The 26816-nt window shown below is 42.1% G+C and overlaps 1 protein-coding gene across 2 annotated transcripts in view; it reads left to right on the forward strand.

Moving 5' to 3' along the window:
* The first annotated feature begins 1006 nt into the window (after positions 1-1006).
* gtf2f2a (general transcription factor IIF, polypeptide 2a) overlaps positions 1007-26816 on the forward strand; it is a 112913-nt gene continuing 87103 nt past the window's right edge. The window contains exons 1-3 of one of the 2 annotated variants that reach the window (XM_069889636.1): positions 1007-1118; positions 15400-15473; positions 15571-15589. In XM_069889636.1, the coding sequence (XP_069745737.1) occupies positions 1053-1118; positions 15400-15473; positions 15571-15589 (159 nt within the window). In that variant the 5' untranslated portion in view covers positions 1007-1052. The remainder of the gene's footprint in view (positions 1119-15399; positions 15474-15570; positions 15590-26816) is intronic. The other variant, XM_069889635.1, reaches the window with a different exon arrangement.

The following is a 26816-nucleotide window of genomic DNA, read 5'->3' on the forward strand; positions in this document are numbered from 1 at the left end:
AAAGTTGATAGAATTCCCTCAGAACTCGATGCCGCTTGCTACACCTGGGACCTTTATGACGTCACCGCCAGGCTGTGTGCTTGCTCCCGCACCTGGAGCTCTCAGTCAGATCTGCCACCAACTTGCCCGCGACTTCCCTGAGCCACCACAATATATATTTTATAACTCAAACATTTAACTATGGATTAATATTAGTGTCAGAAGTACAAATTCTCACACATGAGTCTCTTTAAAGTCGGTGACACAACAAGCTTTATTAACAAGTCTGCAGAGTTGGACTCAACTGGCTTCTCGCCAAGTCAAGCCCCGATACATACAGTGATTTTTATACCTTTTTTGCTTGTCCTTCCCCTCCTCTTTAACACTGTTTTAATTGGTTAGTTTGTGCAAAATCATTCTAAGTACACTTGCATTTGTAATTATCATGTTAGTTACGTACACTACGAACTCTGCACACACTAAATTCTGTTTTTCACTCTTTTATCAATCTTTGGCTCCTACATGTCTCTTTGTGACCATGAAAGATCTCTGTTTGTTATAACATTGTCCAGCTGAACTTTTATGGTAAGCTCCCTGTCTATTCTGGCTTCCCCTTTTATGATTAATCATCACATTTTAACTTGAGCCCTTTTTAACCTAAATTCTCTATCTATAACAATCAGCAGTGGTTTTTAATGCTATCGTTGCATGGACAGTTTTGGGCCACCCCCTCTCTAGACAAGGCCACTGCTCCTTCCAATCCTAAAACATTGATCGCCCCGTATACGTTCGGTAATCGCGTTACTTTTCCGATCTTCCAACACCGACAGTCTTTTGTTCCAACCAGCTTTCAATGACCCTCCTTTCAGCAAATGGAACGAATGGTCGGGCACTTGACAACGAACGGATTTCCACATTTCGAGAAACTCGTTCTCCGTTTGGGAGGAGCACAGCGATCCGCAAATTCCCCCGCCAGGCCACCACCGTGCGGTGGCGCGCGTGGAGCGAGGCTGTTTTCAGCGGCGGCGGCGCGCACGCGGAGTGACGTCCCCGGCGCGCGCAAGGTGGCGGCCATGAGCGAGAAGGGGGAGTTGGATTTGACCGGAGTGAAACTCAACACCGGTGTCTGGCTGGTGAAGGTGCGTGGGGCAGCGTTAGGCGGCCTGCGGTCCCGGCTTCAGGGGCTCTGGGAGGACGAGTATTTCCTTAACGGGATGGAAGGAGGTCCCTTGGGCCCTGCAGTCGCGACTGCACCCTCCCCACCGGCAGCAAACCTTGGCCCTTGTGCTGCCCTTCTCGCCCATCGGACGGCCGTCTAGAATGTGGCTTGGCGTTGCATAACGATCCAGTTGTTGGTTGCCGAGTTGACTTCGTCCCATGTTCCCATCGTTTTTGCTCATCCTTATAGTTTCACGCGGGTCTTTAAATTCCTTTGCAATGAGCTGTTTGAGGAACTCAGCACCAGAACATGATTGCAATGTGTACCAACTACAAAATGCGCTCGTTACTCGCCAAGGTACTCTGACCACACCAGTTCTGACTCAAAACGTTAACGGACCATTTCTACCCATGTATAGAGGTGAAACACGACTGACCATTACTACCTATGGATGCGCCTGACCTGAGTATCTCTAGAGCAGCTTATTGCTTGTTTGGGATTCCAGCATCTGCATCCTTTAAGCTCCTCAGTTTCTGAGAAATGCCACACTCTTTCCAAGCACAGGACAACCATCGAGCAGTACAGCACCAAAACAGTCCAAACCATTCTTTTTTTGACCTGCACCCAGTCCATAGCCCTCTATACCTCTCCCATACATGTACCTGTCTAAATTCTTCTTAAATGTTAAAATTGAGCCTGCATTCACCACTTCAGCTAGGAGCTCGTTCCACACTCCCACCATTCTCTGTGTGAAGAAGTTCTCCCTCATTTTTCCCCTAAAATTTTCTCCTTTTACTCTTAACTCATGTCCTCTGGTTTGTATCTCACCTATCCTCAGTGGAAAAATCCTATCCATATTTACTCTGTCTATCCCCTCATAATTTTAAATACCTCGATCAAATCACCCCTCATTCTTCTAAGATCGAGGGAATAAAATCCTAACCTGTTTAACCTTTCCCTGTAACTCCGTTCCTAACATCCAGGCAACATCCTAGTAAATCTCTGCATTCTTTCTATCTTACTGATCTCTTTCCTTTGGTTATCTGACCAAAAATGTACACTATACTCCAAGTTTGGCCTCACCAATGTTTTGTACAACTTTACCTTAACATCCCAGCTCTTATACTCAATATTCTGACTTATGAAGGCCACTATACTAAAAGTTATCTTTATAACTCTATCCACCTGTGACATCACTATCAAGGAATTATGCATCTGTATTCCCAGGTCCCTCTGTTCTATTGCACTCCTCAGTGCCCAACTATTCACTGTGTACATCCTTTCTTGGTTTGTCCTTTCAAAATACAACTTCTCACACTTGTCTGCATTAAATACCATCTGCCATTTTTCCAGCTGGTCCAGATATCTCTGCAGGCTTTGAAAACCTTCTTCGCTGTCCACAATGCCTCCGATCTTAGAGTAATTTGCAAACTTGCTGTTCCAATCTACCACATTATCGCCCAGATCATTGATATAGATGACAAACAACAATGGTCACAGCACAGATCCCTGAGGCACACTGCTAGCCACAGGCCTCCAGTCTCAGAAGCAATCTTCCATCCAGCCATTGTCGAATCCAGTTCACTAATTCACCATGAATAACTAGCGTCTGAACCTTCCTGACTAGCCTCCCATGTGGGACCTTGTCAGAGTCCGTAGACACCATCCACAGCCTCTTCTTCGTCAACTTTCCTGGTAACCTCCTCAAAAAACTCTTAAGATTGATTAAACATGACCTACCACACCCAAAGCCATGATGAGTATCCCTAATCAGTTTCTTGCCATCCAAATAATTGTATATATGATCTCTTAGACCACCTTCCAATAATTTACCTACTACTGATAGGCTCACCGACCTATAATTTCCAGGGTTACTTTTGGAGCCTTTTTTAAACAATGTGAGCTACCTTCCAATCCTCTGGCATCACACCCATTAATAAGGACATTTTAAATATTTCTGCCAGAATTCCTGCAATTTCTACATTAGCCTCCCTCGAGGTCTGAGGGAATAAATATCTTGTTAGGACAAGATTATATCCACTCATATTTTAAGACAGCAAGCACTTCCTCTTATCTGTATAGGTTCCATGACCTCACTCCTTGATTTCCTGACTGTGTCTGTTTCCTGAGTCAATACTGATGGAAAATAAAACATTTAAGATCTCCTCCATTTCTTTGGCTTCATACATAGCAGAACACTCTGATCTTCAAGGGGACCAATTTTGTCCCTTAATATCCTTTTGCTCTTAATGTACCTGTAAAAACTCTTAGGATTTTCCTTCACAATGTCTGCAAAGCAACTTCATGACTCTTTTTGCCATCCTGATTTCTTTCTTGAGGTTTTTCTTGCACTTTTTATACTTCTTCAGTCCGTCTATTGTTCCACGTTGCCTATAACTGCTATACACCACTCTCTTCTGAACCAGATCCCCAATATCCTTCAAAAACAAAGGTTCCCTTTGTCTGCTAACCTTGCCTTTAATCCTGACAGGAACATAGAAACTCTGTACTCTCAAAATTTCACTTTTGAAGGTCCTCCACTTACCATGCACATCTTTACCTGAAATCCCAATCCATGCATTTTAGATCCTTTTTCATTTTCTCAAAACAATCAGCTAAATTCTTCACCATCCACTATGTTCATGCAAAGAGAGATGAAAACAGCCAAGGACCATGTGCAGAAAGGGAAGTTGGTGGTGGGATAATATTTGGAGAATTCCTATCTATTTCAAAATTCCTTTCTGACCAGAATTGATTTATGTGACTATAGTCACACACGTATTAGCAGTTAAATCACATTCATGCCCCATCTCAGAATTTGTCTGTCCCAGTTTAAAGTTTCAGGGAATCAATGCACACCACAAAAGATAGATTTGTGGTTTGTAAAAGCATGTAAAAATGTAGAAGTACCTGATTACAAATGAAGGGTGAAATGGTACATGAGTTGCAATTTTTAAAAATTAAATTAGATGTGTCGACTTTTCAACAGTGATACAGGTTAACTCTATTGCAAAACACAAAAGTACTGAAGAAATTCAGCAGGTTCTCCAGCATTTTTGTGCATTGCACTGGACTCAAGCATTTGCACATTTTCTTGTTTACTTCCTTGGGTTAACTATTACTGTCCTACCTTACTGTAGAGAAGAAATGCAGATTTGTTGAGACTGTGTATCTTTTCTCACTTAAAGCTGTCCAGTTGTTGGCGACTTCCATCTGAAGCCCCCTGCTGGAGTGTATAATTACATTCTTTTAATCCCATTTTTTTGTCACAGATCACTTTTCTTTGTGGATCTGCAGGGCAAATTTATTTAAGCCATAGGGTGGTGCAGTGGCATAGCGGTTAGTGCAATGCCTTTACAGTGCCAGCAATTGGGACCGGACTGGGGTTTGAGTCCCACGCTCTCTGTAAGGAGTTTGTACATTCTACCTGTGTCTGTGTGAGCTTTCTCCATGGCTCTGGTTTCCTCCCACCATTTAAAACGTACCGGGGTGTAGATTAATCGGTTGTAAATTGGGTGGCATGGTCTCGTGGGCCGAAATGGACTGTTACTGTGCCTTTGATCATGATTCTGTTAAGGATTTATGGGTATCCCATTAGACAGGAAGACCATCCTCCTTAAGGTTACCCCACATCAATTTAGTTTCTTTATACCTGTAACATAATAAAGAAAGTATTAACAAAGATTTTCTAGTTTCATGGATCACTAAGATTGGGAGAATATTGGGATCAATAGTAGCAGAAATGTCAATGTTATTTCTCATTATTGAGTCAATTTATATTGTCCAATCTTTTCTTTGCTTTGTTTGCCTCGTGGCTTCCACACACAGACAATTAAAGTACACACTGGATTTTGAATATAAAAATTCAACAGTCTGAAACAATTCAAATCCACCAGGCTTTTAATCAAGGTCTCGGCTCCTTTCAAATCTGCACTGTGCGGAGGTGTTTTCCTGTACATGTGGATAGTATGGCATACAGCATGGAAATAGATCCTTCATCCCAATTTGTCCATGCTGGCCAAACTTTCTACCAGATCTGTAGATGCGTGTGGCCCGTATCCCTTGAATTATTAATTATCTATGTAGCTATCTGTCATTTAAATGTAATTATATTTGCATCTACTACTTCCTCTACCAGCTTCTTTCACACACCTACTACCCTCTGTGTGTAAATGTTCCCCACAAGACCTTTTAAATCTTTCCTTAAATCTGTGCTCTCTAGTTTTAGATGCCCCAACGATGGAAAAAAGACTGAATATTCGCCATATTTCTCCGCCTTATGATGTTGTAAACCTTTCAACTTCTTACACTCAAAAAAGCACAGCCTCTCTTTAAAACGTGAGCTCCTCAGTTCAGGTACCATTCTCGTGCATCTTTTCTGCATCCTTTCCAGGTTAATAACATCCTCTAGATGGGCGACTAGAATTGTGCACAATACTCTCAAGGCTGGCCCCACCAGTCATGTCATGACTGCATTAATTTAGTCACTTCTTTAATAGAACGGTTAGTACATTTTATTTTCAACAAAATGGTGCACACACAAACTGAATCACAAACTTACTGCATCGCTAACGTAATCACATCACCGCACGTGCACGTTTTCAGTGACCCACGTAACTTGTGTGAAAACATAATGCATTCTCATCACACTCCTCCCCTTCCCCAAAATACTAGTACATAGATAATGTCTAAGTTAACTTGAATAAATTTCGTGTTATTGTGCATATATATATATATATCCTTGTGATTCTACCGAAACTTATCTAACCGTCCTATCTTTCACCCTCTTCTTATGTCTTTAAGTCACTACGCATAATCCTTAAGATGTGCTGGGGGTTATCTTTCTCTCTGGGATCTCCTCGGTAGTTGTTTCTCCTTGTTCCTTGGCACAACAGTTTGACTCTCAAAAACTTGGCCAGCCTCTTGCCCCAGTGCAGCTTCCCCTGCTGTCATTATGGTTTGCCTTTTGTGTGCTTGGCCAGCCTCTTGCCACAGCGCAGCCTCCCTAGCTGGTATTTCTGTAACCAAGGGCTTCAAAATCTGGCTGTGTCCAAACCGGAACCTCAGAGGTCTTCCGGGGTCGACTTGAAACTGTAGTCTTCGATTGCACTTAGCTGGTCTATGTGTCTTTTCCATATGTTGCCCCTGACTAGCACTGAATATGAGGATGGGCTTAAGTTTTTTTAAGAGCTTGCTTATTACCCAAGTCTCTTTATTTTGCCTGTAGTCTCTTACGAGTACTGGTTCCTCAATCTCCAGAGATCAGGTTGGTTTGTTTGGTGATGTTGATTATTGGATGAGGAGTCTGATATTTGGGTGTACTGCAGTAAATTGTGATCTTAAGTTGCATCCAAACATCAGTTCCACTGGCATGTATTTTGTGGTAGACTGCAGCGTTGTTCTATATGACAGCAGAAAATCTGCAATGTTATAGTTCCATGAGACTCCATATGACTTTCTGGCCTTTCTTGCCTTTTAAAACTTGATACAAAATAATATGTGTTTCACGTTGTTGTTTCTTAGGAATTGCTTGAAAGCATCCAATACAAATTGAGGCCCATTGTCCGAATCCAGCTCGATCAGCAACCCATACTCTTGCCATCCCACTGAGTCATTTCTCAATCGTCTTTCCTGTTGTTGATCACATCAGCCTTTTGGAGTGTGCATCCACAATATTAAGATTTTTTTTTTCCATGAATGGCTCAGCTAAATCAATGTGAATCCTATTTCCATGGCTGTGATGCCCACTTCTATGGATTGACTTCTTCTTGAGATGCCTTTGGTTGCATTTTTTGACAGATATTCCAACTGTTCAACGTCCCTATCAATTTCTGGCCACCAGACAGACATAGTGCCAGCGGCTTCATCCATACCATTCTGGGATGATGGGTGTGGAGCTCCTGTAGCAAAGCTTCCTGCCATTTTTTTTGGAATGATCGTTCTTGTCCCCCACAATAGTCAACCCTCTTTAACGGATATTTAATTTTGCCTTGTGTAAAACAGCCTCAGTTTGGTGGTGATGCTCTTGGCGTCTGGCTACCTATTCAACTTTTGACAATGTAGCCTCCTTTCTTTCTTCTTGACTGATGGCCTTAGATGTGAGTGGTGATTGACACATTTGTTCTTGGTTGATGGTCGTGGCTTCTGCCGTCCAATTGAATAGATATTATCTTCCTTCTGTTCTGTCGTAGGCAGGGATAAACATGATAATATGTCCACGTGGCCATTCTTGTCCGCTGAGCAATGTTTTATATCATAATCATATACACTGAACTCCATTGCCCATCTTTGGATTCTTGCCGCCACTAATACTGGAATTTTTTTTTTTCAGTCCTAAAATTAAACTCAGTGGTTTGTTATCTGTCACCAAAGTTAACTTTCTACCGTATAACTATTGATGAAATTGCTTAAGACAAAATATAATGTCCTGTCCTTCCTTTTCTATTTGTGCATAATTTCTTTAGCAGGCTGTCAGGGAGTGGGATGCATACGCCACTGGCTGTTGTCCTCTTTCTGTGGTTTGTGATAATAATGCTCCTTGGCGAAATGATGAAGCATCAACAGCTATGGTCACTTCTTTATTTGGCTCAGAGTGGACAAGAACATTATCACTCGAGGTCAAGAGTTCCTTCAACAGATTAAAAGCCTTGTCTGTTTCATCAATCCTGCACCATTTATGATCTTTCTTTAATAATTGGTTTAGCGGGCTGCATAGGGTGGACATGTTAGGAATGTGCTTTTGATAATGATTAACTAGCCCCAAGAACGATTGCAACTCCACCCTGTTCGATGGTCAGGGAGCACTGCGAATGACTTTGGTGCCCACTGAATCCATTCTGACCCCTTCATGGTCAATCCGTCGTGAGCCCCAAATATGTTACTGAGAGCACCATAAAGAAGCACTTGTCTTGAAGCAGTCAAACTTTAGCTTGTTTTGACCTGGCTAGTACCTTTTCCAGGGTTGTTAGGTGTCCTGCGTTGTCACAACCTGTAATGATAATGGTGTTTAAGTAACAACCAACATTTATTTCTTGTAGTAATTTATCCATCACTGCTTGAACTATCTCTAATACTGATGATACTCCTATGGCATTTTGGTAAACGTAAACAATCCTTTGTGGGTGGATAGGCACATACTTTTTTGATTCTGGTCCACTTCAATTTGTTGGTACGCTTGTGATAAATCTAATTTTGTGAACTTTTTCCCACCATTCAAGGCTTGAAATAGTTCCTCTGCTCTCGGGCACTTGCAGGGCTTGGTTTATTGTGACCTTGTAATCAACCACAAATTCTTATTTTGCCATTTGGTTTTCTGACCATAACAATAGGAGCAGCCCAGTCAATGTACTGCAGTTTCTCAATTATTCCTTCTGCTTCTATTCAGTTCGGTCTCAATTCCATATTTTATCACAAAATGTACTGGCCTTGGTTTATAAAATTTAGATTTTTCTTGTAATTTGACTTGGACTCCCTGAATTTTTCCCAGGCTCTTTCCAAACATGGACTGAAGCACTCGTTATAACTTTGATTTCTCGTCATCCACTGTTTGTACCTCTTCATGGCCCAAATTTCCTTCCAATCTCGTGGAACGTGTGCCAACTAATCTTTTCACAACAATGCGGGTCCTTTTGTCCCTTCAATATAGAGAGATTGTTCTTTAGTACTTCCTTTATATTCAACGTCTTAATTTCCCTAGCGCTTCAACTTTTTCTCCAGTAACTGTCTTTTGAATAATGTTGGACCTTTTTATGTCAAGCTTTGGCAGAGACTTGTCTTTCAGATTTTTTTGATATTACTGACACAGCATCCCGTGTCGAGTTCCATGTATTGATTTTGATCCGAACAAGAATTTCTGATTTGCGATTACTTACAATGGGGATATAATATACTGACACTGTTCCTTCTTCTTCGGAGTTACTTTGGTACTCTGGCTCACTTTTGTCATCTCCCCTTAGGTTTTTAACTTTGGAAGATCATTTCTTCCACCTTAATTTCTGGATTTTCATCCTCCTGTGGTTCTCTTTCTTTTCATTCAATCCTGGGCAATTTGCCTTGTTGTGCCCCACCTTATCACATAAGAAACATTTAGCATTTTTGAAAAGACAGTTGGTTGTTCCTCCCACATCAGAAACATTCTCGTCAGTCCATTTTCTTGACCACATGGTCCCTTTATATAAGCTCGTTATTACATTAGGCCATTTCAAAGCTCAATGCTATGTCAAAGGTGGATGTCTAATTCCTTTGTACTTAAGGATCTTTGTTGCGTCTGACTGTCCACTAACCCAATCACCAATGTCTCTCAACACTTTGTCCAAAAAGCTACCAAAATTACATGTTTCGGACAGCTTACACAGTTCAGCTAGATGTTGGCTAACTGTTTCCCCAGATCAGTGACAGAAATTTGTTCCTTCAGATCAGTGGCCTTTCCATCGTTCTTTTCTCCTTGCTGTAAACTATTTTCTATACCTTGAAGTGCTATGACCTCTCTGTAGTTTTGTGTCTCTCCATACAGTGGTGCTGTTTCAACAAAGTTTGAGGGAAATCAACCAGAAACAGGTGAAAATAAAAAAAAAAGCTGCAAGTCCTGGAAATCTAAAATGTAAATAAAAACCAGAAAATGCTGGAAACATTCAGTTGGCCTAGCTGAAGCAAGAAAAACAGACAACATTTCAGGTTGAAAGTGCAAGTGGCTGGATAGACAAATGACCAGTAAAAAACAGTTTTGTTTTCTGAAGTTTGTTTCACTGAAATCCCAAACACTGTCATTTTTTTATTATCTTCAAATTGTGCTTTAGGCATTTTGCACTTTCCCTCATACCAGCTTTGTTAAGTTGTAAATGTATAATATAACACTGTTTTGTTTGAACTCCCTTTGTGCAGTTCTTTCCTTTTTAATCACTATGTGCCTCTAATTTCTTTTTGTCAGATCCCCCTTCCTAATAAACCTCATGTTTTGATTTTTTTTCTCTGACTCTACCATTGTATTTGCTTGAACCTGCTGTGAATTTCTCATCTCTTTAAGGCTGCAGTAAATTAAATGTCATTATGTCACAAGTCAAGATTCCTTTATTGTCATGCAATAATACAAAAAATGTAATATATACAAGGTACATCAACTTTTGCCTGCCCTCAAGGCAAACAAAGAGCCATTATTAGCATTGCCTGGCACCCCCAATTTCAAGATAAAGGAAAGAAGTGCCTTCAGAGACAGTGAGTCTCTATGGGTTCACCTCCAGCACTCCCACAGCTTCTGCAGCCTCACAGACTCCTGTTCAATCCATTATCAATCCAAGATCCAGATCAGAAGCCTTCAGCACACGAGGCCCTTTGGGAGGCCTTCTTGCCCTCAGCACCCTCTCAAATCCTGACTCAGTCTCCAGCAGCCCACAGAGTTGTGTGATTCCTTCAAGTCCAAGTCACCAGCAGCCTGTGTAGGTCCTTCAGCCATGAGCCTCTTGCTGGTCAACTTCTTGTAGGATTGTCACCTACCCTTCTCAATGGGGGGGAGGGGTGTTGCTCTGCTGTTCCGTGGCCAAACTCGAGAGCTGCCATCTTAGGCACAAACCTCTGTGGTTATAGAATGTACTACAATAGTGAGTTGTATAAAAAAGGGGCAATGAGTGAGCATACAGGAGGGAGATTGAAAACTTGGCTAAATAGTTCACTAACAACAACCTTTCACTCAATGTCACCAAAACTAAGGAGCTAATTGTAGACTTTAGGGAGTGGGAAACTAGAGGTATATGATCCAGTGGTCATTGGGTGATCAGAGGTGGAGAGGGTGAGTAAATTTAAATTCCTGGGAGGACCTTTCCTGGACCTAACACACTAATACCATCGTGAAGAAAGAACGTCAGTACCTCTACTTCAGGAGTTTGCAGAGGTTCAGTATGAATCAGAAACCTTGACAAACTTCAACAAATGTGTAGTGGAAGTGTACTGACTGGCTGCATCATGACCTGGTAAGGGAGCACCAATACCTCTGACCAGAAAGTCCTGCAAAAGGTAATGGACACAGCCCAGTACATCACAGGCAAAACTCTCCTCACCATCGAGAAATTTGACATGGAACACTGTCTTAGGAGAGCAGCAGCAATCATCAAGATCCACATCACCCAGGATATGCTCTGTTCTCGTTGTACCGTCAGTTTTAGGAACAGATGCTGCCCTTCTACCATCAGACTCCTAAACAACAGACTCATTCAAAGACTCATATAAGAACTCTTATTTGCACATTATTTATCCCTGAATTTTTTTCTGTATTTGCACCGTCAGTTGATGTACATTTCTTTCTTTGTTTACATTTCTTTTATAACCATTTACGGAGCGGAAACAGGCCATGTTGGCCTTTCAAGTCCGCACCGGTTCACTGATTTTGTGCGCCCTCTTCAGGCATTGGTCCCGGTAGATCTTCATTCAATAACGATGGGCGAATTCAATGCAGGTGGAATCAGTCGTAGAAATGTTTGTGAAACGTGCAGTTCAATACTTCTGGGCACATTCAATACATACATATCTTTTTTCTTAAGTACAATATAGTTTACGCTACCAACAAGTAGAAATTCTGCCTAATCTGCAAGAAAATGATTCTCAGGGTTGCATGGGATGTCATGTACTCTTGTCAGTAAATTTGTACTTGAATGTTTGAAAAAAACCATTGGCTCCTCTAACATGTTGTTTAAAGCTGAATGGGGCTGTTATCTTGATTGGGTAGTAAGACTCTGCTCCCCACTCTCCCAGGTTCACAGCAGCAACACTGCCATTTTCTTGTTGTTGCTAATGGTCTGAGAGGTATCCAAATTCTATGTTCATAAGAATTCTGTGTCCTTAAACCTTATGGATAACAAGAACTTTGTGCGCAAACATTCATTTAAGCTTGAGGATCCTTTGACAAAGGCTTAAATTAGTATGCAAATGAAATCCTCTCCACCACCACCAAATTATCGGTCACATATTGAGAGTTATCAACTCATTAGCTTAAATGTCCAAGAATATTCCAGGATGCATTGGTCCTGCAGAAACAAGCTATGCCTCCCCAGAGTTCACAACTGAATTTCTTTTGTTTTTTAATAATTGTTCAAAAAAGAAGTTGGAAAACAAATTTACTTTCATTGTTTATTTGTAAATTTATGCATGTATATTCATAAGATCTTAAATTTAAATGCCAAGAGAAAGAAAATAATGAGTCAATTTATGCATCATTTAAATTAAAGATTCAAAACTACCATTCTCTGTGGGGAAAATATATTGGTTATTGTAAAAAAAAAGTGATGTTTTTAAACATTTTTGAGCCTAACAAGTGATTTGGAAAAAAAAACAATCAGTTTCAGAAGCTTCTTGATTCTGAGGTTAACACAAAAGACAATAATGTATTTGCAAAGTTCACTGTCAAAATCAGAAAAAGACATGAATTGGTCAACAGTGCTTTTGTTGTCCTGATACAGCTGCATTTTCTCAGAGTCAGTTACAAAAACAATTCCTTCATTGTCTGAGCAGAAAGCTTGAAACCTTGCCCCCACATTCACCCATTCTTCACTTCAACACTCTTGCATTGGCATGTAAATAATGTAAAAGCAGTATATATCTTAATGGAAAATTATGCTTGTGTGGAATTAATTTATACATATAGCCTTGTTTTTATTGTTAACGTCATGTACTATTTCATATAAATTGTTTAAACAGTTCTTATAGTTGACCTTGCTTCCTTGGTATTCCTCCCACTGTATGTTTTCTGTCATGTGGGAAATCATGGACATTCCCTGTAACCTTGGCAACCATGTTTGGAAAATGTCTTAACTGCAGCAGCTTTAACTCTAGGTTTCAGAGCTAGATTGGCACTGTGATCATGGATGGAATGATTAGGGAACTGGTCTTGTTTCAACATAAATGCAAGAACGCAAAGAGGGAATAGATGACTGGAGAGCAGACTCGGGAAAAATGAGACAGCTTGAGCCCCTGAGTCCATTCCGTTCACGCACACACCCTTCGACATTGTGATGAGATGCCTGGTTCTTTTAGTGGATGGAGCCTGAATGGGAACCTGGCACCAAGTGGTTTGGTGACACAGGAGGGGAGTAAAAAGAGTCAGACAAGGGGGTTAATAGACAAAGCAGTAAATGTAATTTCAGAATGGAATATTGCCAGAAAATCCAAAAAAATAAACTTCAGAAGCTGGAAGCAAAAGCAGAACATTCTGGAAATATTCTGCAGATCAGGTAGCCATAGAGCAGGGTTTCCCTAACATTTTCTTTCCATTCAAATACCACCTTAAGTCAACCCTATGTTATAAGTGCTCTGTGATTAGTAAGGGATTGCTCAAGGTGATATGTGAGTGGGAGGGAAGGGTGAGAATCACTGCTCTAGACCCAATTGTTACTGAAATATTTTGCTTTGGAAAAATTATCATTGACCCATTTCCTTTGGAGCTATGAAATCGTGCACATAACGAGTCAATTAGGTACGATTAAAACAGTGGATTTCAAACTTTTTCTTTCCACTCACATACCACCTTAAGTAATCCCTTTCTGATCACAGAGCACCTATGGCATAGGAATTACTTAAGGTGGTATGTGAGTGGAAAGAAAAAAAAATTGGGAAACCCTACCCTGGAGAATTCTGGTGCCAGGGTGAAGGAAAGATGAAGAGTCAGAAGTTGTGGTCCATTTCAATACGAATGACGAGTAGTAAAATAGATGAGATTCTTCAAAAATATTTCAGGAGCTAGGAAAGAGATCAAAAGCAGGACCCTTCCCACTACTACTTGATGACAGGGAAAGGAATTTAGCAAAATAATGCATGGGTGGAAAAATGGTGCAGGAGGCGGCACTTAAGATTTCTGAAGCATTGGGCCCATTTCTGGGACAAGTTGGACCTATACAAAACAGAAGTGCAGAGATACAGAGAGAGATCTCTGCATTATCTCAGAGTATTACCTCTCTCCTACGATTGTAGTGTTGTCAGTGAATTTGAAGATAGAGTTGGGTCATTATTTGGCAGTATCGTTGTGGATTTCGAGAGTGTATAGTAACCTGAGTATACATTCTGGCAGAGCACCAATGTTGAGTGTGATGAATGTTCCTCAGAGAATTGGTCTGATCTGAATGCATTTTCTGGAGTTCAACTCAATGGTTGCTTCCTCCATGAACAATTTGTTGTTTGTGCCCCCTGTCCCCCATCCTTGTCCAGTTGTTATAGTTGTGTAATCAGCTGCATGATCCGTTCATGGTTGGTCATCTCCACTGTGTTTCTTTGTTAATATCACATAGTCTGATAGTTTCTGACATGAACAATTTTCCTCTCCCCTGTAATGTGTCCTTCAAATAATTTCCAGGGTATTATAAAGCTATGTTTTTTAACTCAAGTGATTTTGCAGTTGTCTATGTAGGACTTGAGTGAATAACTCTTTTTGCACCCTAACTGCTTAAAAAATGAATTGCTGTTCATTGGTAAAAGAACTTGCCTAAAAAACATGTAATATTTTGTTAACATGAACAGAATCAACCAATTCAAACAGTAACGTTTGCTGTATTCAATCATTGAGAATCATTACATTTTGGTGTAGTGTATGACAATATTATTTATCTACATTTATTTCTAGTTCTATAGCATATTTGAGTATTATATGCAGTTTCATTTAATAATTGGGCATATTTATCACAGTTAAATCATGCTTTGGATAGTAGTCATAAATGACCAGTGGTTATTATTTCAAGAAAGATTTGTATGATTAGATTATTTTCATTTATTACGATTGATAGAAAATATGTATAGAATTACAATGACCTGTGAAAATCCATGATGATATTCGGGGATGCTGTTTCTCAGGGATTTCTGCAATAAAGTCATAAAGTGGAATTAAGTTCATTGACATGGGGGGGGGGGGGTGGGGGGGAATGTTTGTTCCTCATTTAGTTTGCAAAGAATAAAGTACATATGTATTTACTATGCTATTTTCATCTTCAATAACTTTGCGGGTGATGGTCAACTTGACTCAAGCCAGTTTTATAATTAACGTGTTACTATTCATAATTAACCCAGACCTGAACTCTTATTTGTCCTGATGCATGGTGCCAGCTCTCTCTCCATTCAATCTTTTGTAGTCTACAACCTCAGCATGCCCTACTTCCAAAGGAAGGTCACTAAAATGGCCATGCTGCATGTAGTCATCTTGGTTTCACCATATGTAAGCTTGGTCAAGTGTTTGTTGTTGTGTTTTATTTTTAGTGTTAAGTTTGTGGTTGATAGTTTTCTTTATTGCATAGGTTCCTAAATATCTTTCACAGCAATGGGCTAAAGCAACAGGAAGAGGTGAAGTTGGAAAAATAAGGATAGCCAAGTAAGTGAGATTTGTCTTGTTGCATAGCAGCTATTGGAGACTAAATATTTTCTGAATGATAAACTAATGTTTCCTCTTGTTTGCTTATACTTAACAGGAATCAAGGGAAAACTGAGGTAAGAGAATGCAATGATTCAAATAGCAGTATAATTGTATGTTTGATTAGATATTATGTTGTGTAAATGCAAGACATAGAGGATAGAAATTCCAATAATCTGGCATCCTCAGGACTTCAGTGGGTCGTGCTGGGCTTGCAACTTTTCCAGACTCTTTGATGTTACTAGGTATCCCAACAGATTTTTATTTGCCTACTTTCACATGTTGCACATTTGTAGAATAAATTTTCCAGTAAACCCATTGAACTTCAGGGGAGTGTGAAAGACACAAGCACCTAGACCCTAGTTCTAGCCTAAGACGTATCCATGACTGAATCTGCTGATATTCTTGAGCCCAGCCCAGCTGTACACCCACCCACAGTCTGAACCCTGGCTCCGTCTGGACCTCTGGCTTGCACTATTGCATTAACCAAGATGCCCACAGACTAACTGGGCTGTAATTAAAGTTGTAAAGACTTGAGTGTCATTTTTAATTCTGAAATGCATTTAGTTGATCTTTAAGCTATCATTTTCTTTATTTCATGGTCTATTGATGTGATAGTCTGCAGGGTTTTAATTAGACAGCTAATGTGCATAAAACTTCATAATTTGTTGGAATTAAATATTTCATTTGGATGCCAATACCTTGGAGTAATAATACACATTTCTAGCATGTATTCTTTCTGTGTCACAGTTTAAAAAAACAATAGAAAGAAACCAATATCAAGCTTATAAAACACCAGAATCATAATTTCATTAACTTCTATTTAGACTTTATGAAACGTGTAGAGGAGTTAGTAAATAAGGAACAAAAAAAAAACCATAATTCTTGCAAGCAGTGTGAGTAGCAACTAAACTGAATGAACTCACATATTGTTTGTATATTAATGATTGAACATTACATTTAGAACATTTATTATAAAATGTGATATGGTCCTTTCACAAAACCATCCTTCTTGCCACAAGCAATGCTTTGGGACGGGTGCCTGCCAGTTTATTGCATCTTATCAAAATTAGATTGATTAGCTGTGTTATAGATCAAGTATTGGAGTTACTAGTATTCTTGTTTTAATTGTGATATATTGGAAGCATAAATTGCAAGAACTTGCATTCATGCCAAAATATTAGATCTAAGAAAAGGTTTCCTGTTCTTGTCATTTTAATGCATAACAAAAACTCCAAGATTATCTGGACAGTTGATTTTGACATGAATAAATGGTGTGCAAAACTATCAGAATTCATTAATAAATTTCAAATATTGTTTGATAATTTATAAATAGAATTGAGATAATTTCTTACAAACAGATTGAACAGGTTGTAACATTTTCCTTCAGAAATCGAAAAGTGCTTTTTTTTACTGAGAGAAGAGATTGCCTGATGGGTGTTAAAAAAATTCTGAAAAATGTGTTTCTTTTGTGTGGTTAGAATGTTAAAATTGCCCCTGAGGAAGAGTTTAAGACAAATAATCCAGATACTTTCAAAACTAAATTAAGTGGGGAAAAAATGAAGTATTTGAAGGCATGAATAGGCTTGGAAGAATAAGAGGAGACTCGTGGAGAATGAACACAGCTATAAATTGGAGTCACCTTTTGACCTAGATTCCTGCACATTCATTCTCTTGTCTCATGTTTTTGGATCTGTGTATGATAAAGAATTACCTGATAACTATTTTCTTAAGGTTATTGTAGAAAAAAAATGGCAGTGCTCACTGAAGGTGCTTTAACTGAAGCTGGTGTGGACCTGCAGGGAGTGGAGACACATTGCTCCCCTGCGAGTTCCAACAGCCCAGTCTAACTGTCAACAGTTTAGTACAGACTTTAAAAGGCTTATTAAACGAGCCAACAATGGTTTATTTTTAAATCCTGTGACTGTGGGGTTTGGGCCCAAAATGATGGTGCCTATGATCAGCAGTGGCTATGAAGGGTTGCAGAGGTTGCAGGGGCACCAGAAAACAGGGAGACAACCCCCTGTTTGAGAAGGAGAAGCAGAGGAGATGACCCAGGGATGTGACCACGACGGTGGACCAACAAGTTGGCTCTAAAGCTGAAGAACATACAGGCGGGAGCTGTTGGTGACTAGAGGTGAGGAACCCACACAGAATGCTGGCTGCTGGCAACTGTTGTCAAGAGACTAGCACCAGGCTGCAGACTACCAAAGACTGGCTCGAGACTGACTGATGGGGTACTAGGTATCAGAACCCAGATACAAGAGGGTGCTGAGGGCACTAAGGGCTTCCTGTTCATGTCAAAGGTTTGGATCTGGAGCTCGGGTTGTCGATGGTTTTCAACTGAAGGTTGTGTGGCTGTGGGAATGCCAGAGGCAAATCTATGGACCCTCAATGGCTCTAGGGGGACTCTCTTTTGCTTCTCTTTCTCTGACTATAAAGAGTGCCAGGCAATTTGTGCTGATGGCGAATCTTTGCCTTATGGTAGATTAAAGGAAATTTTGTGTAATGTCAACATTTTTGTTTTATTGCATGACAATAAAAGAATCTTGAATCTTTTACGCTTTTGATATGATTCATGATCTTCATCTCTGTAAGATCTTCTCTCTGATAATGTAAGATTAATGTTGTTGTAGTAGTATAAATGATCACTGCTGACTCAGTGGGCCAATGGCCTGTTTGTATGCTTCATTTCTTTGACACAGCACAGAAATAATATTTTTGTAGCGGTACGCCATTAGGCAGGCGAACCAGCCCCACTTGTCACGCATGCGGCGGGGCAGCCACCAAAATGGCACCATCAGAGGTTTCCTCCCGACCTCGGCACCGGGCTCAGAAGCCACGCTTGGGGACCCACGTGATGTCAGGGCCCACCAGCGCGGTTCTCAACCAGGTCTGCGCTGGGAGTATAAGACCAGCCAGGCAGCCTGCAATAAATCAGTTTTTGCTCACTGAACTCAACCCATTTGCTTGTGCGATCCTTCGGTTAGCAGTGTAGCCGCCGCTACAATTGGTGACCCCGACAGGTTCAAACATCTTTGAACCCAACATGAACGACCCTTCGATCAACGCTATAGCCATCAAGCTCCCTGACTTCTGGGTTCAGGAGCCGGAGACCTGGTTCAGCCACGCAGAGGCTCAGTTTCACCTCTGCCAGATTTCACTAGATTCAACCAAGTTTTACCATGTGGTCGCCGCCCTGGACCAGGCCACCGCCAAATGAGTGCTGCACCTCGTTCAGCATCCAACCGCGGAAGATAAGTATGGGACCATCAAGAGGGTGCTTACCGGCTCCCTTGGCCTCTCCAGGCGCCAGCATGCCACTTGGATGATGCATCTCGACGCCTTGGAGGACCGGACTCCAATCTAGTTCATGGACGAGATGCTCGCGCTAATAGGCGATCACACCAACTGCCCACTCTTCGAGCGCATCTTCCTCAACCATCTGCCTGAAGACATCCAGCTATTTGTCCCAGGAGAGCTTCGTCAACCCTAGGAAGATCGCTCAAAAGGCTCAGGAGCTATGGCTCAAACGATTCCCAGAGGGCTCAGCAGTTCAGCAGGTTACGAGTCACGGGCATGACCATGCCAAGCCTTCCTCTCGCACTACGGTGGAATACGGCCCCTGCAGGGGCCTCAAAGAGCATAGCCAGAAGCAAGTTATCCACTTCAGGCCTCTGCTTCTTCCACCAGCGCTGGGGAGCCAAGGCTTGGAAGTGTCGTCAGCCCTGCTCGTTCCAGGGAAACGAGCAGGCTGGCCGCTGTTAATGGCTGCGGCGGCTGGCCAAGAACATAGCCTTCTCTACCTGTGGGATTCAGTCAGCGACCGAGGCTTCCTCGTTGACACAGGGGCCCAGATCAGCGTCATCCCAGCCACAGCCATCGAGTCCTGGAACCGGCCTTGAGGACCTCCCCTCCGTGCAGCTAATTCGATGGAGGTCCGAACTTATGGAGACAAGACCGTCCACTTCCAGATCGGCCAGCGGAAGTTCTCGTGGAGGTTCACCGTTTCAATCCTTCCAACCGCCATCCTAGGTGTCGACTTCCTCCTTGCCCACGGACCCCTGGTCGACATTCGAGGTAGGCGACTGGTAGATGCCCATACCTTCCAATCTGTTCACCTCAACTCCTCCCGCACAGAGCACCCACAGATGGCCACGGTCAGCACGCCCAAGGACAAGTTTCAGCGTATCCTGGACGAGTTCCTGTCCCTCCTCAAGCCGCAGTTCTCCGCCGCTTCACCACACCATGGGGTGTTTCATTACATCCCCACCCAAGGCCCGCTGGTCCACGCCAAGGCACGCCGGCTTCCGCTGGATAAGCTCCAGATAGCGAACGAAGGGTTCTCACATATGCAGGATCTGGGAATTATTCGACGCTCTGACAATCCTTGGGCCTCACCACTCCACCTGGTCCCGAAAGCCTCCAGCGACTGGCGCCCCTGCGGAGATTATCGACGGCTTAACGACTGTTACCAGATCCCTCACATCCAGGACTTTACGGCCAACCTGCATGGCGCGAGGGTATTCTCCAAGGTCGACCTGGTGCGCAGGTATCACCAAATCCTGGTGCACCCCGAGGACATACCCAAAACAGCCATCATCACCTCCTTTGGCTTGTTCGAGTTCCTACGCATGCCGTTCGGGCTCAAGAATGCCGCCCAGACCTTCCAACGCCTTAAGGACACAGTGGGCAGGGATTTGAATTTCGTATTAATTTACCTGGACGACATCCTTGTCGCCAGCAGAGACCGGGCACAACACAAGTCTCACCTGCGCACCCTCTTCTCCCGACTGGCCGACTTCGGCCTAATAATCAATCCGGCCAAGTGCCATTTCGGGAAAAAGTCCATGCAATTCCTGGGCCATACCATCACGGTTGAAGGAGCCACACCTGCCGCTTCGAAGGTCACTGCAATCAGGGAGTTCCCATGCCCAGACAACCTCAAGGGGCTACAGGAGTTCGTGGGTATGGTCAATTTCTATAACTGCTTCATTCCAGGCGCTGCGTGCATCATGCAGCTGCTCTTCGCCCTCATCGTAGCCAAAGACAAGACACTCGCCTGGACTCCAGAGGCCAGCAGGGCATTCGAAGCCACGAAAGATGCCCTCGCAAAGGCTACTCTGCTCGTCCACCCTTGCACTGACCTCCATATGGTGGTCTCCGTCGATACTGCCACAGCCATTAGCACCATCCTGGAGCAGCAGGTGAACAGACAGTGGAAACCATTGGCATTCTTTAGCCGACTTCTTCGCCCGCCAGAGCGCAAGTATAGTGCTTTCAATAGTGAGTTGCTGGGCATTTTTCCTGGCGGTGCGTCATTTCCGCTATTTCTTGGAGGGGAGGCCTTTCACCATTTTTACTGACCACAAACCCCTCACTCAGGCGCTCGCTCTGGCAAGAGTTCCCTGGTCGGCCCGCCAACAGCGTTACCTCTTCTTCGTGTCGGAGTTCACCACCGACATTCGTCACAAGGCGGGGAAAGACAACGTGGTCGCCGATGCACTCTCATGACCGGCCTCGACTTCGACCAGTTCACCCAGGACCAGAAGTCCAACGAGGAGACGCGGGCCTTCAGGACTGCCATCACGGACCTGTGGTTCCCGGACCTCCTGACTCCTCAGAGAGAGGGCACCATCCTGTGCGATGTCTCCATGGACACCCCACAGACAAGTCTTCCATCATATCCATGACCTTTTCCACCCTTCCATCAGGTCCACGGTCTATATGGTGGCAGAATGTTTTGTCTGGCATGGGCTTCGGAAGCAGGTTGTGGACTGGGCCAGAACCTGCACCCATTGCCAGCTTTCCAAGGTACACATGCACACCAGAGCGCCCGTACAAGATTTCAAACACATCCGGGAACAGTTCAACCACATGCATGTGGTCATCGTTGGTACCTGTTTCCCGAGGTAACCGTTACCTTTTCACAGTGGTAGACCACACCACTCGTTGGCCCGAGGCGATCCCGATGCCAGATGCCTCCACAGACTACTGCTCCCGAGCACTTTTAAACGGTTGGGTTGCCCAGTTCGGCATCCCGAACCACCTCACCAGTGATCGGGGCACTAAGTTCACCTCTGCGCTCTGGGCACAGCTCGCCAACAGGCTGGGGATTGAGCTACATCACACCACGGAATATCACCCACAGACAGGCCAATGGGCTAGTCAAGCGATTGCACCGCCACCTTAAGTCGGCACTTATGGCCCGCCTCACCGGCCTCGACTGGGTAGACGAGCTGCCTTGGGTGCTCCTGGGCATCCGCTCGACACCCAAAGAAGACTACAGGCGTCATCAGCCGAGCTGGTCTACAGTGCATCTCTAGCCCTACCTGGTGAGTTCGTCAATGCACCTCACAACCCCCAGCAGTCACCGCACGATCTACTTCCCCACCTCTGGGCCCAGTTGGACTCCTTCACACCCCCACCGCCGCCCAGACACGGCACACGGGCCTCTTGCGTCCCCAGCGAGCTGTACTCCGCAGAGGATGTTCTTATCAGGTGGGGTCCGTCCACAGCACCTCTACAAAGACCATACGAAGGGCTGTACAAAGTCGTCCAGCGTTCAGGATCCGCTTTCACACTGGACATCGGTGGTAAGAGGGAAATGTTTATGGTGGACAGGTTAAAACCAGCCCACCTCGACCCCACTGAACTAGTAGTTGTGGCCCAACCCAAGAAGCGAGGCTGCCCGGCAAAAAATGACATTGGCGCCAGTTCTGGGGGGGGACTGTGTGGCAGTCTGCCATTAGGCAGGTGAACCGGCCCCTGTTGTCACGCACGCGGTGAGGCAGCTGGCCAAAATGGTGTTGTCGGGGGTTTCCTCCCGACCTTGGCACCGGGCTCAGAAGCCCGCACTTGTGGACCCACGTGACCTCCTGGTGACGTCATGGCCCCCCAGCATGGTTCTCAGCCAGGTCCGGGCTACTGAACTCACCCGTGTGGTTGTGCGATCCTTCAGTTAATAGTGGAGCCACCGCTACATATTCATGATGATGCTGCTTTTGGAAAGAACTTTGTTATTCTGATTCATCCAGTTTCCCAGAGCTTTCAGGTCTTCATGTTTCTTATGAACTTTGCTGATGAATGTACTTCCACCACTTTTCCATATGATGTGGTTCAGATCAGAATAATTTGCTGGAATAAAAAATCTTGGTGGTTTTATCCAAGTTTTAAAAAAATATTTTATTTTCATTTTCATAGACTCATCAAACAAACATAATAATCTTTTTTAAAATTCATACAGAGTCTATATTTATCCTTCCCACCCCCACTCTCGTACAACTGAAAGTACAGTCAATTAAATTACATTGATAACAAAATGAAAAACACCCCTTAAATCCCCCCTCCTCTTTGCCCCCTCCTAGTTTATCTTTACCCCCAGCACCATTAACCAAACAATTGGCACCAATCCACCCGCCATTTTGAGACATGGCCAATGCACCCATCTACCACTTGTACCTCCTTTTCTTTGAGCTCTCCGTATTCACTCTTTACTCCTAATATACATTCATCTTTAAACATTAACAATGTGGAAAAAATCATATCCCCCTCATATTCCTCACAATTACAAATATTTACAGTCCATCTTTCTCCTGATTACCTCTCTCCACCTTATTTATATTTAATCCTGAAGCAGTGGCAGGGTTCTTACAAAGTCCATTGCCTCTGGATCCTTAAAAAACTTTCTTTCCCTTCCTGCCCTTACTATCTTCAGCATTGCCAGGTGAAGGAGGGTAAACTTGATTTTTATCCAATTCTAACTGAAAACCCTCATCTTGTCACTTCAGACAAATTTTTTTCCAACATTATACCTTGTATTCAGATCTTCAGCACCAAATGATTTTTTTTTTTACAGAGCTAACTTTTAGTTGCTAACCTTGTCAGATTTAGTTCTCGGTGGAAATGTATCTTTTTACATAAACATAACAAATAGAAGCAGGAAAAACCTTTTGGCCTATTGAGCTTGCTCCACCATTTAATAAGATCTTGGCTGATTTGCCTGTTGGCTCAGATCCAACTACCTGCTTTTTCCCTCCATTACCCTTAATTACCTGACTACATGTGTCTTAAATATATTTATAAATATCTACTGCTTCCTTGAGCAGAGGAATTCCAGATTCACTGCACTCTGGGAAAAGCAATTCCTCCTAATCTCCTGTTCTGACAATCTTTGCCTTTTAATTACCCATTCTACCCTGTATGACTCGTCTTTCTTCATTTGACCCATTTCTCTTGGCCCTCTCTCCCTTTGTTTCGCATCTGCCACTCTTCTGCCTATGTGTGATATGTTTCAACTCTGCCTGGATCTCCAATCTTGCATCACCCCTTCTACCGTGCCCTCTTTACACTGTTTCTACACTAACTTACATCAGTTCTGATGATGAGTTTTGGCTCAAAAAGTCGATGATTCTTTTTCTATCACCAATGCTGCTCGACTTATTGATTTCTACCAGCAGCTTGAGTTTAGCTTCAGATTCCAGTATCTGCAGTCTCCTGTGTGTCTCCTACTTATTTCCATCCTAAATCTATTCCCCCACATCTTGAGACAATGTCCCCTGATTCTAGTGTTATCTACCAGTGAAAGCAACTTTCTGTCTCTATCTTATCTTTTCCCGTTTGTATTTTTATGTTACTATAAGATTTTCTCTCATTCTTCTGAATTCCAGTAAGTGTAGACCCTGACAACTCAAATCTATTCTCATAAGCAAATGCGCTCAAATCCAGAATTAACTTGGTAAACCTCCTCTGCACCACCTTCAAAGCCAGTATATTCTCTCTCAAGTAAGGAGACCAGGTATGAACTCACCAGTGCCCTGTACTGTGGCAGCAGAAACTTCCTTTCTTTGAAGGTAAATCTTGCATTTGGCTTTCTTTTTCAATAATTTTATTAACATTGAAATTTTGCATTCAAAAATACAGAATAAATATGGATATACGTAAAAATTCAAAAAGATACATTACCTTATTTTTCATCATTCTATCTCCCAATCTATCTAATTTACGATCTAAAGCAAAATTAATATCCCCTCCCAATATGACTTTTCCCTTGGCATTTGATAAATTCATAAAGACACCCTGCATCAATTTGCCATCTTCTACATTTGGTGCATATACATTCATTAAGGTACATTGTTCTGAATAAATCTGACAATTCACTATAATGTATCTCCCCGCTACATCTATATTAATATCCAATATTTTAACTGGTAAATTTTTATTAATTAATATTGCTGTATCTCGCCTTAGAATTAAAGGATGATGCTATTACTGTTCCTACCCAATCGCTTTTTAATTTTTGATGTTCTTTTTCTGTCAAATGTGTTTCCTATAAAAATGTTAAATCTGTTTAAATTTTTTTCAAATAAACTCATAGTTTTTTCTGCTTTATTTGATTCTGAATTCCATTAATATTAATACTAATAAAATTCAATTTATCATCCATTTAAAATCTTATAAAATCCAATAACCATCCAACTTTCCATCTCCACTCCTCCTACATTCAAAATACTGACTAAATATTTCAAAATACAATTATTAAATTTAGGTGTATTAATGAGAAAAAAGAAAGGAAACTAAGAAAAGAAGAGAAATCCAACGCCTCCCCCAAAGGTGTACGTTATTAATAGTGTGTCTTTATACCCCTGATCTATAGGAGTTGTGATCGAAAACCACACCCGTCCACTAGATTCCTTGGAGGCCAGGCTCGTACCGACACCTAACTCCACTGAAATTTTACTATCTCTTATGCCTGAAATCTACTCAGAATTTACAATGATCAATTCATTTTTTTTTAACACAGGTCTATCGGGTAGAAACTGTCCTCTCTAATATTCTCTCTCCTCCTGAAACTTACATCATTTCATTATACATCCCCAACTGCAATCTTTCCACTTCCTCTCTCTCTCTCTCTCTCTCTCTTCAAATATCTCCCAATTCTCATCTCATTTTCTCAGGCAACGAATCTGCAAACACTTTCACTTCATTGGGTTCCATAAAAAATCTATTTTTACCCTCAGGAACTTTTAACACAGTTGGGTTCCTTAAAACAAAAGTGTAATCTTTTTCCCATAGCACATTTTTGACAGCATTAAATTCTTATCTTTTTTTCAACAAATCAAAACTTATGTCAGGGTAAAAGAAAATCTTATTATCATTATAAATTAATGGCGATTGTCTCTCCTTCGCTTGCTTCTCAACCAGCTCCAAAATCTTCTCCCTCACTTCATATCAAAACAACTTGACCAGAATAGAACGTGTCTTCTGATCTGGCTGTGGCTTAGGTCGTAATGCTCGATTTTCAATCTCAATATCTCCTTAAAATTCAGTTACCCCCAAAGTTTGCAGAATCCAACGTTGTAAAAATCTCTTCATAGCTTGCCCTTCGCCGCCTTCCTTAAGTCCAACAATTTTTATATTATTTCTTCTACTAAAATTTTCTAACATATTAATTTTTTTAGTTGATGATTCTTTAGTTACAGCTGCCTCAGCTTGAATCTTCTTCATTTGCTCTTTAACATGCTGAATTTCAAATTAATTGCCTTTAATTTTTGAATCCAGCACTTCAAATTTTTGTTCCATTTGAGGCGGTATTCTCTCCACCTTCTTCATAGAACCCTATTTTCAATTATACCCTCATTACACTTTTTAACTTCCATTGTTAACTGTAACAAAGTTTGCTGGAAAGAATCCAAATACTACTTCATTTCAGTTGTAGATATGTAAGACTCTTTTATTTTCTCTTGTTTTTTGGTCAAAACTCTGTGTTCAATATAAATTTCTTCTTCCTTTTCCTTCAACTCTTCTTGATCACTGGAGCTGGAGGCTTCTTGAGCTTTTTTCAAAAATTGCCTCTGTTTTTATTTGTGCTCTGTGCATGCGTGACTCCTCACACATGCGCAGCATCACTTCTTCACCTTTGGCAGTCAACCATTGTTGGGGGAGACTTTGTACAGCAATGTCCAAGGTCTTCCCAGCTCCAGATCTGTCACCACAGGCACTTGCCTTCTGGAGAGCTCCAAGTTCCTTCTTTGAGGTAGGCCCCTCTTCTTTATCTGCTTGTTTTTCATGTTCAAGTTTATTGTTATAAAGTTTAAAAAAAAGTTTATTGTTTATTGTTCTGAAAGTCTTCCGATAGCTTATATTTTCTTCTTCTATTTCTTGCAGTCAGTTCAGGCTTCTTAACTCTTTAAAAACTTTTTTGGAGAGAGCAGAGAATTCAAATCTAGCCCCACATAATCACGTGGCAAGCCCCCCCCACCCCCCCTGCAGTTGATAAAGTTCTGATGACTGTCATTTGAGTAA

Source organism: Narcine bancroftii, chromosome 7 (assembly GCF_036971445.1).
Source record: "Narcine bancroftii isolate sNarBan1 chromosome 7, sNarBan1.hap1, whole genome shotgun sequence".
Classification (NCBI taxonomy): Eukaryota; Metazoa; Chordata; class Chondrichthyes; order Torpediniformes; family Narcinidae; genus Narcine; species Narcine bancroftii.